This window comes from Peromyscus leucopus, chromosome 11 (genome assembly GCF_004664715.2).
Source record: "Peromyscus leucopus breed LL Stock chromosome 11, UCI_PerLeu_2.1, whole genome shotgun sequence".
Taxonomy (NCBI): domain Eukaryota; kingdom Metazoa; phylum Chordata; class Mammalia; order Rodentia; family Cricetidae; genus Peromyscus; species Peromyscus leucopus.
In genome coordinates, this window is record NC_051072.1 from 47,075,684 (window position 1) to 47,092,273 (window position 16,590).

The 16,590-nt window shown below is 43.0% G+C and overlaps 1 protein-coding gene across 1 annotated transcript in view; it reads left to right on the forward strand.

Moving 5' to 3' along the window:
* The window catches only part of Pik3r1 (phosphoinositide-3-kinase regulatory subunit 1), an 83,998-nt gene that overhangs the window by 9,731 nt on the left and 57,677 nt on the right, over positions 1–16,590 (forward strand). The window contains exon 2 of the mRNA XM_028884829.2: positions 182–897. Coding sequence (XP_028740662.1) covers positions 564–897 — 334 coding nt within the window. The 5' untranslated portion in view covers positions 182–563. The remainder of the gene's footprint in view (positions 1–181; positions 898–16,590) is intronic.

Here is a 16,590-nt window from a genome sequence, read left to right on the forward strand (position 1 = left end):
AGAAGGCAGGGACTGTCTTACTAATCTTGGGTTTTGTATACTGTGTCAAGCAGCAGCACACTGGCCTATGTATGTCATCAGCCGGAGTGATTAAGTACTTGTTGAATGGAAGTAGAAATTCAAAGCCCCACAGATGGCAAAGTGTGAGGTTCATTCACAAGCCTTGTTTTTGCTTTGCTAGGTGAAGCTGAGAGTGGAGCGTGACAGTAAAATCAGACGGCAGATGGACGGCGTGACAGGAACGTCAGCGAGGATTGGGCCTCGCTGTGAGAGTCAGCCCCGAGTCAAGGTGTTGACAAGTCGCTGAAAAAAAAACACCAGGGAGGACTGTGGCGTGCAGAGGGAACAGAGCCGCGTCTTCAGTCACACCATTGATGGAGGACAGATGGACAGCCGGATGGCCAGTCACCTCTCTTAAGCCTTTGGATAGTGGTCCTTCGTCCTCTGCTGGCCACCTGTTGGGGGTTTTCGCCCATTCTCTGGACTCACTTTCCCTCCAAACGTAAACTCAGACTGCGGTGTTCAGGCAGCCCCCTCTGTTGGAGGGTGACGGAGCTGCCAATATGAGTGCTGAGGGCTACCAGTACAGAGCCCTGTATGACTACAAGAAGGAGCGGGAAGAGGACATCGACCTGCACCTGGGGGACATCCTGACTGTGAATAAAGGGTCCTTAGTGGCGCTTGGGTTCACTGATGGACAGGAAGCCCGGCCCGAAGATATCGGTTGGTTAAATGGTTACAATGAGACCACCGGGGAGAGGGGAGACTTTCCAGGAACTTACGTTGAGTATATTGGAAGGAAAAGAATTTCCCCTCCCACTCCGAAGCCCCGGCCCCCTCGACCTCTTCCTGTGGCACCGGGTTCTTCCAAAACTGAAGCAGACACTGAGCAACCAGGTCAGCATGATGAGTGTTTGGTTATTTAATGACCTTTTGGTTTTCGTTTCTTTTTTAAGTAGTAAAATCTTAGATTTGAGCCAGGACGTTAAGCTTTGAGCAGACGCCATCTTGGCAAGTTGACCTGAACTGATATATAGTGTATATAAAAGTCTGGTCAATCGTGACATGGCTGGAAGTTTGCTTCTGTGTGGTTGGGAGTTTGTAGGAATTGGGAGATGGTGTCTGAGAGCCTGTTTAGTGAGTATCATTAAACACTATTATTACAGTGGCCATTGAATTAACGCAGGCGTCCCGTTCTTGGGGATTGTTACTGCTTTGGGAAAGCGAAGGGTAAGTCTAGTATAAGCATATTTAATGTTAATGTGGTTTGCATGGAAAAATGTAGGGTCTTAAAGTGACCACAGAACTCAGCGGAGAAGAAACCATTGTTTTTCTAACCTAGAATCTGCCCCTTGGTTTCCTCTTGAGGCTTGGGGTTAGCATAAAAGGAAAGAAGCTTCTGTTCCCCAAAGGGCAGTGCCATTGTGGCAGAATGCTTGGAGTCTGCTTGGCCCCGTGAGGAGAAAGTCGGGTTCACTGGTTGCTTGTCTTAAAAGGAAGCTACCCTCAAAATCCATGTGCTGGAGGTGGCGCATGCTTGGGCGTGGACACAGCTGTTCCTGGGTAGATTCTCTTTTATTCAGTTTCTCACCGAGACAGCTTCGTCCTGTTCAGCTTTCGTGCGGTCTGTTTTGTTAGATACCGTTTCTCACTAGAAAATCTCGCCCCCCCCCCTTTTTTTGGGGGGTATATGTGGGAGGATGCAGTCTTTCTCCCCACCCCCAGAGACTTAGAAAGGAATAACTAGGTACATTAAACAGATAAAGCTGTTGAGCTGTGGTTGCATACCGAACAGAGCTGGATGGGGGCTGCACAGGAGGTTTCTGGAAGGAATTCTGATCGTACTGTGTCGTCAGGCTTTCCCAGATGAAAGACGGAATAAGAATTAAGAGGCAGATTTATTTTAGCACTGGGAAACAAGATGGAAAATGTGGTATCAAAGAACAGACTTGAGATATGCCTCCCGCATTGGACTCCAAAGGGATACTATATTTAATAGGAACAAATAATGTGGTTTTTTTTTTTTTAAATTACGGTAAGTTAAAAGCATTTTTTTTGCAAGCAGACCAAAAAGGCTTGAACTGTCCATGCGTTCTAGGCACATACAGTTTTCAAAGTACTGCATTTCTTCCATATTTTAGTTTAGTAGACGGAAGATAAACAAGTCATTGTTTTTTCTCCACCAAATAACATGTTTTCTGACCTAACTTCTCTTTGTCTTTGTTGCTTGAAAGATTTACTTATTTTTATTTTATATGTGTGTGTGTGTGTGAGTGTGAGTGTGTGTGACTGTATGTGTGCATTACAGGCATGCAGGTGCCCACAGAAGTCAATAGAGGGCACCAGATCCCCCGAACTGGAGCTACATGATGTTGGAAGTTACCATGTGGGTGTTGGGGAAATTGCAGCCAAGTCTTCTGGAAGAGCATCCAGTGCTGTTAGTTGTTTAACTCTTCCTCTCTCTCTGGTCTCCTGACTTCTTTTTTTTTTTTTTTTAAGTTAGAAACAGTTAAGTAGGTTCAGTTAAGAAGAAAAATTACCTCATTGCACCCAAAATACAAAGGGCTGCAGAACCATAAACAAATAGCTCAGTTGAATTAGAGATGACTCATAAGGTGGAGTTGAGGGTTCCAGGTCATAATTACTGACAAAAAAGACTTGGTGAAAATAGCTTCTAAGCAAAATTATATTTTATAACTGTTATCCGGTGTAAGTTTCTCCGGCTGTCATACCCTGTCAAGGAATAAGACTTACAGGAAAATGACTCTTTTTTTTGTAAGGTGTTGTACTATTTACCATGCTTTCTTTTCTCTGGTGAGCAGTGAGATTTTTAATAGCCTTTTCATTTTTCTTTTTGCTATGTGGAAAGAGAGAACAATGAAAGATTTTAGTAGGATTTGAGAAGAGACCCATGATAGCGTACATGGAAATATTAGAAAGAATGGGCCTGGGCATTCATGAGAAATTAGGAATGACTGAAAGGTTGGGAAGACCGTGGAAGGAGGGGGTCACCATGAGGGCATTGTACTAAACATTCATCAGATACTCTAGGAACTTTAGCCTCAGAGTCTCATTTAAATATGATTCATGTGACGTGGGAGGTCAGCAGCTCCTGTGTTGGTTACAGAGAGCTGTATCTGTATTCATTTCCAGAGCCTTTGTAGTGGAAAATTGTGTGGCAGCAAGAAAAGGGGGTTCTTTTCTCCCTTCTCTTTTCTCCTCTTACATAATAGACTTCTTCAGTCTTGTCTTTTTTTTCTTTGGACCCCCTCCATCTAATATGGCTTCCTTTGAGTTCTCGGTTTTCTTTCTCTCATTTATAAGGCCACTACTCTTCAAGCCCTAAGAACTGTGCATAATTCTCTCCTCTGGGCACCTGGACACCTGGACGACACATGTTGATGGGCAGTGATGTAGACAGAGGAAGCTTGGACCAGTGTGCATGCTAACCTTGTTTCTTTTATCCTGTTGATTCTCCATAACCACAGTCATCCCCTTCTCTGCCTCATGTTTGAGAAGAGGTCTTGAACTCCTAAGCTCTGGCCATCCTCCTGACTCTGCCTCCCAAACACCTATGCTCCTGGCTATCCCTCTGTGTTTCAGAGAAGACTGTCACTCAACTCTGGGCCAAAGTAGACTCTTTATGAGCAGTTCCTCCTCGTGCAAGGGAATCCACCTTTCTCTTTCTTTGAAGTGTATTCATTCCCGTCGAGAGAAGACTATGAAATTTAGTTGTGGGGTTAAAGGAAACAACATTTGCATGAGGATAAGCTATGGAGCTAAGCTAGTGAGTGCCAGGTACATAATCAATGCTCAGGAAACGCCAACACCAACAAAACACAACCTATATGAACATCTGATTAAGGAGCTCCTCTCGGGAACAACGGATCTTCTACCATTACGTTTTGCATGCAGTTGTTTAGAACACCCTGGCCTGTGCAGTGAATGAGTTTCTTTCTTGAATGTTCTTTGACTGGGGGCATCACATTCATTCAGTAAACACAGCTGGAGTCCCTAGTTTGGGCTCGAAAGCAAAGCAGAAGATGAAGACATTTTCTGTTTTCCTTCCCTCATGGCTGGGTGTCCTCTCAGCTCAGACAGTTCTTTCCTAGGTCCCTGCTCTGCTGATCCCCTCTGCTCCTCACTGAAGCTGGCCCTGTGGCAACCTGCCCCTCTGCTCCTGCCTTTCTCATGGTGAGCTCTACAAGAAGAGGGGTCCTGGTCCCCTGTGATGCACCTGAGCAACACAGTTCAGTAGTGGCGCCTCGTCCAGTGATGGAGACTTGTGCTGGAGCCTCATCCTCCAGCTACAACACACGCCTGAAAGGAGCCACTTGCTCTGTGTGTCACGTGTAGGTGGACAGGTTGACGAGCTCAGCCTGCTTTTGGCCACCATGCCTTACGTGCCCTTTGCTTCATTCACCTCTGAGGTACGCTGTCGCTGTGGCCTTCCACATTGCTTGCTGTGCCTCCAGAATGCTTATCTTCTGCCACAGCCCCTGGGACAGGTTGTTCTGCCGCTAGAAAAGTAGCTGAAGCTGATAGGGAGTAGAAGGTGTATCCTACCAGCAGGTGACCTGGGGCCCAGATTTTGTATTGTTTGTAATGCTCCCCCGCCCCTTATGGCTTTCTGTTTGTGTGAAGGCCGCAGTTATCCACACGAGGTTCATGTTTTATTGCACCTTCCCATCACCTAGTGTCCCACCCACTTGGGCACCTTTGGGGAACACATTTTTCCTTGTTCTGTTGGAGTGTGCAAGGTGTACATTCCACACTGAGGCACACATCAGCAATCTGGCCCCTCTGCCTTACCTGCTGGGTACAAGCGTTCTGACAGACACACCACCTGACTTTGTTGGGGGGTCTCGCATTTTCCCTCCTATCCAAGGAGATGCCTCAACTGTGAGTGAGGGTTTAGGGGTGGGGAACACAAATCACGTTCTTGTGAAGAAGTTGTCTGCAGCGCTGCTTAGCAGCGTGGACACACACTTTGCAGTCCTCCGGTCGAAGTCCAGCCTTGGCTGGATATTTAGTCTTGTGAGCTTCTGACCAAGAGTTTGTGTAAACCTCTAAACTCTGCCAACTTGAGAGGACACTTGGGCACCCGACTTTACACAAACCTCTGTATGCTCCATGCACCCATGACCCTGGGGACTCCTGACAGCAGGTCCTAGCTGTTTTTTGTTTTTTTTTTTACATATAAAACAAAAAGCAGACATTGACCTGACCTGTTTTACATTTTGACCAAAATCCTTTCTAAATACGAAAAGAAAAGAGCCTTCGTTCTGGGTTTGTGTTCATGGTTTTCCCAGGCATGTTATCTTTGCATTTTTCACACTCTGGCCTTTGAGTGTCCCTCCATGCTTGTTACTCCTTGTCTAGAAAGCAAGGCTGCGGTAAATCACATTAATCAACTGCACCACACAGAGGTCACAGAAAGTAGAGACCTGACCCTGAATTACACACCTTGGTGGGGTGCCATGTTCTCCAGGCATGACTCTCTGCTGGAGACAACAGGCAGGGAGGCATTCCTGTTGGTGGGAACTGTGTTTCAGAATAGGCCTTTTCTTAGCTCTGTCTACCTTCTCTCTTCCTTTCAAGCGAGGCATTGCCAGGAAGCTGGAGGACTGTCTCCGGCCGGCACCTGCCTTTGGGTGCTGGAGGACTGTCTCCGGCCTCTGCCTTTGGGTGCTGGAGGACTGTCTCCGGCATCTGCCTTTTGGTGCTGGTCACTTATTCTGCATTCTGTCACCGTGGTTCTCTGTGGAGAAAGCAGGGCAAGCTACAGGACCTTTGATGAGAGGGCCCTTGAGCCTCCCTCCTTCTCTGCGTCTGGATAGTCAGAAAAAGTTTGAATGTTTGCCTTCTGTGTTTTCCTAGGAAACGGACTATGTTTCTGAAAGATCAGTGTAATTGATTAATCACAAATATTTATTATGATTGTTGTTGTAATTTTACTGGTCATGGTGATGGTACTGAGACTCGAACCCAGGACCTCATGCATGTGAGTACATGTAAGAACTATGTACATGTAAGTACTATGTACCTAGCCCACATACGCAGTTCTTTTTTGTTTGTTTTGAGATACAGTCTCACCATGTAACTGGCTGGCCTGGAACACGCTCTGTAGACCAGGATCACAGAAATCTGCCTTCCTCTGCCTCTGGAGTGCGGTGATTAAAAGCATCTATCACCATGCCTGGTGACAAATGTAATTCTTACTTTTGATAAAATGAGATGACCTCACCACTTCTCTTGTGATTACAGAATTTATTGCTTATAAATTATTACATACTATGATATAGCCCTCCCTTCCATGAGAATATAAACAATTAACAGTTAATATTCTTATCACTAAATTCTTGCTTTGTTAAACTATTTTTCCTGTTAATTTAAAATATAATCACCCCCTCACCTCCTCACCCCCACCCCTCTGGAAATGTTTGCATGGAAGGACTGGAATCAAAGAACAATTTGCATATTCATACCCATTTGTAAAGGAAATCCAGAAGAGAAAGGACGCTTCCTTTACCCCACTTTCCCAGGAGGCCTCAGTCCCTTCTCTGAAACAACTAGTTAGGAACCCACTGGCCGAGCCCAGAGCAACTGAGTCAAGGCTGCCCCACAGAACCCAGAGCAGCTGATTTAAGACACACCCACCCCCCACCCACCCCCCGTATTACACACAGTGACAGAATGTTGCCTCTTTACCCTGTGACTGTGGAAGCAGTAAAGTTAGGTGCCTAGATAACAGGACTGGTGTCCTTGAGAATCAGTGGCCAAGGCAGGCAGCTTAGGTTTGCTCTTTCTAGATTTATTTCTGTTTTTGTCGCTATGTATATATTTATGTGGGCAAGTATTGAATTTTTCTGAAAGTAGAGTTGCAGATCGTTGTGAGCCGCCTGACGTGGATCCTGGGAATTGAATTCCTGTCCACTGAAAGAACAGTACCTGCTCTTAACCAATGAACCATTTCTCCAGCCCCCCCATTTTTTTTCTCTTAAGTGAAATGCAGTAGGTCCCTGTAACCCCTGGCTTCGCTTCCTTTGGCTCTCTGAGATCAACTGGAAGCTGAAAACATTACAACTAGACATTTTGAGTGAGAAAGAGGCCGTGACCATATGTATATGGCTTTACTAGGTATTTGTTATGATTATTGGAGTTTTTATTAGTTGTTTATACATTATACTCTTATCTTGGTGTGTATGTACAGGAAGAAAATAGAGAGAGAGATTGGTACCATTTGTGTATTTAGGTACCCATTGAGGGTCTTGGAACTACTGTATTCCTTCTCATTCTATGTTAAATTTCTGGGCTTAGCATTTTTTTGGTTTGGTGTGTGTGTCTGTGTGTGTGTGTACGTGAAGGGCCACAGATCTTACCTGTTCAGTGAGGATGGTGTGCTCCCACCTCTGATCTGAACAAGTTATTCAAGCCAAAGGAGCCTATTGTCTTCATTAATGACTGAATACTGTTACTAGTTTCTTTCTCAAAAAGATAAAACCCATACACTATAAGTATTCCCTTTACCTTTGTTGTCATTGGAGTTTTGGTAAGTTTGATGTCTAGTGTGGTTTCTAGGCGGATGTTTGCATCTTTGTCCAAAAGGGATTAGTAAACATGTCTCCGGTACATTTGGATTTGAGAAAATAAACATTAGAAAATTTGAAAGTCAACAACAAATGGTGCCTTACATCTGCTGAGTCGCATCCCAAAAGGAGAAAACTTCGTACCTGTGGGAAATTCACGTGCCAAGTGTGTCACATCATTTGCATATTCAAATTTTAGTTGGAACCGAACAAAACAGACAGTAAATGTTAGTGCAGCTGGCTGTTGCTTCTACGTGTATTTTTGTTGCTAACAGATTGCAACAAGAAAGGATGTAAAATGGACAGAAGACCAAGTTGCAGGGTGGGGGTGGGGTAACTTGGTGTACTAGCTAGACACCGAGTAGGATAGCTTGATGACAGGCTGTACTTAATGTTTTCATGTCTTAGTTTAACTTCTAGCACTTAATATCAATGCAGTTTTTAGGCTTTTAATAAAACAAATCCAAACAGAGACCGACAAGATGAAGGTAGAAATAACTTTTTTTCAGCAACTTGGATACAATTGCCCTTAATTTAACAAAGTAGTGTCAGAACATTTTCTAAAGTATCCTTCTTTATCGATATTTATCCAAAAAGTATCCTTTTTATTCTTATTCTACTGCGGTGGCAGTGGAAACATTGTTAAGTAACTATCTTGGACCTACAATACTAAAACTCAAATACAGTGTACATTGTTAAAATGCAGCTTTGTAGTGGGAAGGGAAAGAAGAGGCAGAACTTTCCATTTAATTATGGATGTGGAACTTTCTCCCTGTGGCCCTCTGCCATGCCAAGTGCCTGGATGTCATTTTTAGGAATACCTTCCCTGGACTATTTCTTGTGTGGCGGTCTTGGCAATCTATTATCAGCTGTCTTATCTGTTCTCAGCTAGTGGCGTGCATTATGCAGAGCTTAGATTGTTCTGTCCTGTCAGCTTGATGCATATTGAAGTTAGTGTAGAAGATTATCTGTAATTTGTTGATCAAATCTGATATCTAGGACAGGAAAGGATATTGGCATACTTGAAATACATTTTTTTTTTTTTCTGATAGGCTGTTTGGATCAGAAACTCTGCCTTGCTTCCCAAATATTCCTTAGCCCTTTACTACCAGGGCATGCTAATTGTGAAATGAAAAGCTCAATGCTGCCCTTCTGAGATGAGGCTATGATTTTGTTTCAGCCTCTCAATTTCCGTTGCTAAGAATTGTTGGAGAACTAACTCCTCCACCCCTTAAGGATAAGTTCTTTCACTAGTAGTACCCCAATAATACTACCCTGAACCCCTGGATGTGGGACAAATAGGAGAGCATTTATGTGGAGGAGTGACTTGGGGTAGCTGGGTAGAAGAAGTGCTCACAGGCTCTTTTCACAAGATCTGCTCAGAAGCTGCCCTGGGGATGATATGGATTATTGCTAATTCAGTGTCCAGTGGTACTTTTTTGCCAAATTATGTGGTACATGATCTTAAGACATATATCACCAGAGTATAATGATGTCTGTACTTTCATTGGTGGGCACTTGGGCTGACCTCCCCAATGGTGCGTGACTCTCCAAGGTTCATGTGCTGTGGTACAGGAGCAAATTAAATGGTATCTGTGGAATGCCGTCTCATCCTGTGCAGCCTCTGGATTCATTGTTGTCCTGTAAGATTTGTTTAATGGATATTTGAATTAAATTCTCCGGGATCAGTAAAGGATAGTGATAATGTGTATAGATTATGAAACTTTGCTTATTTGGACTTCACATCTGTAGAAGAGGTAACGAATTTGCATATTACCAGGCAGGGGCCTGGCACGAAGCCAGTGACTGTCTTGTGTGGTCATAATCTTGGTCCAGCTTTCTCCTCGACAGGAAAGCACCTGATACTGGTCTCCACACATGGGATCAGTGACCCAGCAAAAAGAAGCTGCCTTGGGTTCCGCCCTGCTCTACTTACTTTGATAAAACGCAATTTTCAAAATTACTGAAAGGTGCTGAGAAGGCACTATTTTGTGATATTAGGTATTTTCCTAAGATGTTATAAACTATTGTGACTGCATTGAATGCTGTTAGCTTTAATTTTATTGTATTTCTTTAATGAATTTTTGTTTTCTGGTGCTGGGACTTGAACTCAGAGCCTTGTGGATGCTAAGCAAGCACTTTAACACTGAGCTGTACTCAGCCCTTTGATGTATATTTTAATTAAACTTAAGAATGTTGTTTCTGCTGGGCAGTAGTGGCGCACACCTTTAATCCCAGCACTCGTGAGGCAGAGCCAGGTGGATCTCTGTGAGTTCAAGGCCAGCCCAGGCTACCAAGTGAGTTCCAGGAAAGGCACAAAGCTACACAGAGAAACCCTGTCTCGAAAAACCAAAAAAAAAAAAAAAAAGAATGTTGTTTCTTCACTAAACAATTCATTTGAATATTTTCTCTCTCTCTTTTTTTATTTCTATCCTAACTGTAGACACATAGTTGAGTATTTTGGTGTCATTGTTAAACTTATTATGTACGATTATTTATAGTTATTACATATAACATTTAAAAACTATGTATTTAATTTGTATACTATGTATAATTTTAAATCATTCTCTATCAATATTGGATATATTGGTGTCATTATTAAACAGTTATGTGTAATTATTTATAGTTTTTATATATAACATTTAAAAACTTTACATTTTTAATTTGTATATTTTGTATAATTTTAAAGCATTGTCTATCAATAGCAAGCTCTACTAGGTTATTATTTATTTATTTGGTTTTTTGAGACAGGGTTTCTCTGTGTAGTTTTGGTGCCTGTCCTGGATCTTGTTCTGTAGACCAGGCTGGCCTCGAACTCACGGAGATCCACCTGGCTCTGCCTCCCGAGTGCTGGGATTAAAGGAGTGTGCCATCACTGCCCGGCTCTATGAGGTTATTTTAAAGGTAGCCAAAAAATGAATTTTTTATTTTTGAAAGAAACATATTTAAAGAGGATAGAACACTGACTTTATCTAAATTCCAAGGAATGAGACGGAACAAATGTATTTAGAATATATCAAAGTATGTATAACAATCACTGTCCCATACTTCCTCATAAATATGTCTTACTAAAAATATCTTTCATTTTTAAGTTGAACTTAAATTTCTGTAGACACAGTGTTGCCAGGCCTTTTCTAGGCGTTTTTCTAGCCATTTTTGATGTTGCTTGCTTATCCTACAAAGGTTGGTTCTTAAAACCATTTTGAAATAAAGCATAAGCTCAGATTATTGTGTGAATAGTTTTTTGGAAAGAAAGGGGACTCCATAACTACAGAGCCTTTGCAGAGTGGAGAGCCATGTCCAGCAGGGTGGCAGCCACAGCATGGGCCTGCTGTCCTCTCTGAAGCTACGAGCAGCTGAAGTCTGCTTTGTGAATGATCTTCATGTGTATTTATCTGCTAAGCTGCATTAGTCATTCCATTCACACAACTACAAAAGAAGTTACCTTCATACTACATACCTCTTACAGCATTTTCTCATTTCTGATAAATATGTCAAAGGATTGGCTTACAAGGAGATGGATGAGACTTCAAGAAGAAGACCGTGTTTGGGGTATATGCCTATATATGCCCCACCCCCATCCCAGGAAATGTGTACCTTGGTCGGATAATTTACAAGTTACATAGTCTTATGAACATACCGCCCCCAACACCAGCCCGGCTTCTGTTATTTTTGAAGATGCCAAATCTTGTTTCACATGCATCTGAGTTTCAATTTTTCATACTTTGGGCTCATACCCTTCTGTTAGAAGGGAACACAGGCTGGATCTGACCTGCTTCAAAGTCAAAGTCCTGAGGATATCCAGCCTAAGAGCTGTGTGTTTTGGCGGGTGAGGAATGGCTGCTTGGAGTCTGTACATAGAAGAACTCTCACGTTGACTCAAATGAATCCGGAGCCTTGTTCCCTGAATTATGTCAAGGTTAGCAGTAAATGCCGCTTTAGAGGGCCGAGTAAATTACTAAATTCCTGGGAATGTCAAACTTTATTTCTCAGCAGAGTAGGCCACTGCCAAGTTTGTAATGTAAACATTGTGTTCTGTTACCTGACTTCCAAGGACAGAAGGGGTGGCTGAGGGCATGTGTAGGGCACAGGTGAATTTTATTTCGAGGTACTTAACAAGACAATGTGATACGATGCTGTCTCTGGAGCAATGAGTGCCAGGAAGACTTCTTGAATACATTAATTTTTGCTTTTTTCCTCCTTCAATTGAAAAAAAAAATATGTAAAACGTTCCCTGAGTTTAAAAGGCCCTAACTGGTAGCTCTGGAATAGCCTTTTGAGAGCCTCAAAGAGGACCTTGCTTCCTACCACAGTCATAAGAGGCAAGAACAAAAACACATTCTCAATGATTCCAGGAATTAGAACTAGTTGGAGGACCTGCCTGTTGTAAACTCAGTGGACCCAGGTTTCAAAACACAATAGAGTAAGGTTTGACCCCCTGCAAGGATTCAGGCAGCCTCCCCACCTCCCTGCCTCTGCCTCATCCCTGGAGTGTTTCTCTCCTCTTCCCATCTCTCCAACTGTATCTTCCTGTGCAGTAGGAGGTAACAGTCCCAAAAATAACCAGGAGGGGAGGTATGGTGGCTCAGACCTGTAATCCTAGTGCTCAGGAAACTGAGGTGCAAGTTCAAGGCCAAACTAGATTACATAATGAAATCTGTCCCACAAACAAACAAACAAACAAATCCCATGCAGTAAGCCAGGGGGTGGCGCAGTAGGGTGGGGTCTATATGTGGAGTGCTAAAGGTGGTTTAGAAAACCATAGTCAGCTGAAGATTTGTACATTCTAGGCTTTTGATCAGTCAGGGCCTCGGACAGCCCAGCTGACGACTGGAAAGACTTTTTCTTTCAGACTAGCAAAAGTACGCCGAAACCAGCATCTGTTTGGGAATGGCCTGAGAACGGATGGTTTCACTCCCCCATCTGACCTTAGACTTGAAACCAGCACCCCAGCCGATGGAGAAGATGGGCAAACAGCATGTCTGTGAGAAATCTTACTCACTGGTCCACGGGAAGAACATCCTCAAGCCTATAGAAAATGGTCATTTTTGAGCACCCAATGGGTTGGAAGGCAAGAGAGACTTCTAAAAGTGAGGGGAATTTCAAATTTCAAGCTTGCCCCGCTAAAAGTGGACAGAAAGCAGCTGGGTGCTTATGAGCCAAGGAGACAATAAGATGGCGTGAGATGAAAAGGGAATTAGTTTTTTAAGAACATTTTTAATGATTTATTTATTCTTATTTTATGCGCATTGGTGTTTTGCCTGCATGTATGTCTGTGTGAAGGTGTCAGATCCCCTGGAACTGGAGTTACAGACAGTTGTGAGCTGCCATGTCGGTGCCGGGAATGAAACCCAGGTCCTCTGGAAAAGCAGCCAGTGCTCTTAACCACTGAGCCATCTCACCAGCCCCCAAAGGGGAATTATTAAAGAAACTAAAAGTGTACTAGTCATATCCACCAAAAAGTAGAATGGACACTGCTAAAAACAGGTGTATGTTGAGAGGGATATAAGAAGAAAGATCCTGCAGAATCCAAAGAAAAAGAATGAATGTAAATACTGGGAGGAGGTACACCAAGAGATGTGGTGTGAGAACTTCAAGAGTTGAAGCTTCAGGCCTGTGTGCAGATGTGAGTGTTCTCCATCGTCCCCCTTGATGTAATGTAAAACCACTTCTAGATATGTTTTTGAAATTTTTTTTTTGATTATAAGAATGATTGTCAGAATAATATTAAAGTTCTTTGCCAAAATACATACAAGGTGTTTGTTACCAAGCAGCAAAATTACCCTCCATCTCTAGCAATCAGTGCCCAAAGCTGTTGAGTTTCAACCCCATTTTGAGGAGAAACGATGGCATCCAGGGCATGAGCTGCTTCCTTAAACCTTATATTGGCTACATTGAAAAGATGTTTTAATAAACAAGTCTTCCAAAATAACACATTAAACCTTTTGTGTCATGGGGGGGCGGCGGGGCTTAAAATTTATATTTTCATCCTTGAGTTCACAATTAGAAAGTGCATACATTAAACTTTTGATTGACTTAAGGATTGTTAGATCTATACAGGGTCCATCTTCCAAATTCCTAGAACTACAATGATATAACAAAAGTATATAAATGTGGTTAGAAAATGCTTACTCTGCATAAAAACTTTAAGGGAATATATGTCTGTCTCTATATGTATACCCACATAAATCTAAAGCTAGATTTACACCTGTCTTTGCATGTTACACATGTTTTGGGTACTCTGTTCACACTTAGCAATGTGTTAGCTTTCTACTTTTTATGACAACGCTATGATGGTGGCCTTATCCCTACACCTGTTGTAAAACCAAAGTGGACTTAAATGGTGTCCTCAAGGCACACAGCTAGTGGAAAAGTTGGGATTTGATCTCATGGTACTCTCAGGCAGATAAGCCATGTTAACAAGGGCTGATAGGTAAATCATGTTATAGCTTATGACTCACCCACTCCTGTTCAGCCAGGGGTGTGTCCTGGAGCCAAAGACAGATGACCCCTTGGCTTTCCAGTGACCTCTGGTCTGCCAAGACAAAAGGAGCTAAACAAAGTGGATGTTTCCTGTCTCAGGAAATGGACCCAAGAAAACCTAATGTACGAAGCAGACATGGGAGTCATTCTTCCTTACAGCAGAAGAATGCCAGATCAGCAAGCTGGGAAGAGGTGGTTCATTCTAAAGATAGTCTATCCCCTCTGGATGCTGTAGCCTGTTGTTGTTTTTAGTATGTGTGTGTTATCTAGGAGCCAGGGGATAACCTTAGATGACATCCTAGGAAGGCCGTCTATCTCCATTGAGACAGGGTCTCTCAATGGCCCGGAAGCATAATGTTTAGGCTAGGCTAGGCTAGGCTGGCTAGTCAGGAAGCCCCGGGACCTTCCTGTCTCTGCCTCCCTAGGACTGGGATTATAGATGTGAGCCACCATGGCCAGGATTTTTATGTGGATTCTGGGGATCGAACTCAGATCTTTGTTCTTAAAAGGCAAGCACTGCAGTGACTGAGCCTTGCCTTCTCAGCCCAAACCTGTGAGTCTTATCAGATTGGTTGAAAATATTAGCTGTCAAATTAGCCTTCACTTAACTAATGCTTCTTGATGTTATATATCACATTTTTGATTTATATATTATATATACATTTTACATGTTTATATATAAAACATATAAACTAGAGTTGATATACACATTATTATATGTACTTATACATAATATATATGAAATTGCATTTACATAAATAGATCCGGTAGTACAGCTTATAAGGTTACAGGCAAAGCTTTGCAGGGTTAATTATACAAAAGTGCCCAGCTAATGGAGCTGCTTGCTCGGTCAAGCAGGCTGTAACTTGCTACTTTACTGGCCTTCATTGTTTGGAGTTTTATGGACAGTTACATTGTAACTGTCACTTGTGGGCTAATCTTCCCCTTAAGGGAAACTTGAGTAACACTGTCAGCTTTTTTGAGTAGAGGAAGTTTAAACATACTGGCTCAGAAACTGCACAATTGTTTAGCTTAAACTCCCCATTCTTGTCAGACCACATCTCCCCAGCCCCTCTGCGGCTGGAATCGGCTAACTTTGGCTCTCACTAAGGAAAAGTTTCACAAAGTGCAAAAATGTTTACTCTTCTTTCCTTTGCCAGATCCGGGATCTGTGCAGCAGATCCGAGAACTGGTTGCCTATCACACTTTGGTCAAATAACTGAACTGTCTTCCGTCCACAGTCTTTAGTTGTATAACTGCTTTTGACCAAGTCCAACTTAATTTGAAAACCTAGATAATACTTTGAGTAATTTTTTTTAAAGGGGAAAACAATCTTTCCCCGCTCCCTCCCCCCCTCCTTCCTTTATTTCCCACCTGGCCCCTTCCTTCCCTCCCTGTCTTCTATTCTTCCTGTGCCTGTATTGTCTGGCCGTGAGAGGCTTGTCTTTCATACACTTCATAAGGGGATGGTTCAAGGGATGGGTCAATTTCACAACCGTCTTTCAAAATGTAGAACTGTCATCCCATCCCGTCTCTCCTCTCAGGCAGCCCTGCTTGTCCCATTTTCTAGCACACACAGAAGCCCCTCGATTCCGTGGGTCCTCCAGGAACCACCTTTTTTTTTTTTTTATCAGCATCAGATACTATGTGTAGTTACAGTTAGAAATGTATTTGCTCTCACAGGAAGTAGGAAGGTTAGTTAGTAGTGATTGTAAACTCTTTTGACGTGAGGGTAGACATACTTTGCTGACAGAGGATGAAAAAGGAGTTAATGTTTGGCAACTCTGTTGAAGGCAGGGCAGATGCTAAGGAATGTTATCACCTGACTCTGGACCTCTCATCTCTGGGCGTGCACCTGAATAATGGCATGGGTTTTTGATTTGCTAGAAAGGTTCTATTCGTGACTTCATGGTCCTAGATCCCACATCCTCATTTTCATATAAACGTGTAAGAGGAAATGTCCTGCTCTGACGTGCAAAAGTTCAGCCTCAACATGCCTGTCCTAAGTTGGCAGGAAAGCATGGAGAGTATGTGGTGTGCTGGGCATTGCTCACTGTCCCCTGGTGTAATTCCCTAGTCCTGTTTGCAGGTTGAGGCTTACAAAGGAAAAGAAACTAGACCAGGGTCCCACACAGCTGGTGGAGAGTCAGTCTGCCGTCAGACTTGCTTCCAAATGTGCGTATCTCAACACCATACTCATAACCTTCAGGCAGCCAGCATGGAGGACAGGGACCTCTAGATAGTCGGATTAAGAAATAGCAGTGTTGCCGGGCGGTGGTGGCGCACGCCTTTAATCCCAGCACTCGGGAGGCAGAGCCAGGAGGATCTCTGTGAGTTCGAGGCCAGCCTGGGCTACCAAGTGAGTTCCAGGAAAAGGCGCAAAGCTACACAGAGAAACCCTGTCTCGAAAAACCAAAAAAAAAAAAAAAAAAAAAGAAAGAAATAGCAGTGTCTAAACCTTAGACTTAAATACAGTTTCAAATTTCTGTAATTTTTGCCTACTCTCCTTTTAATCTCA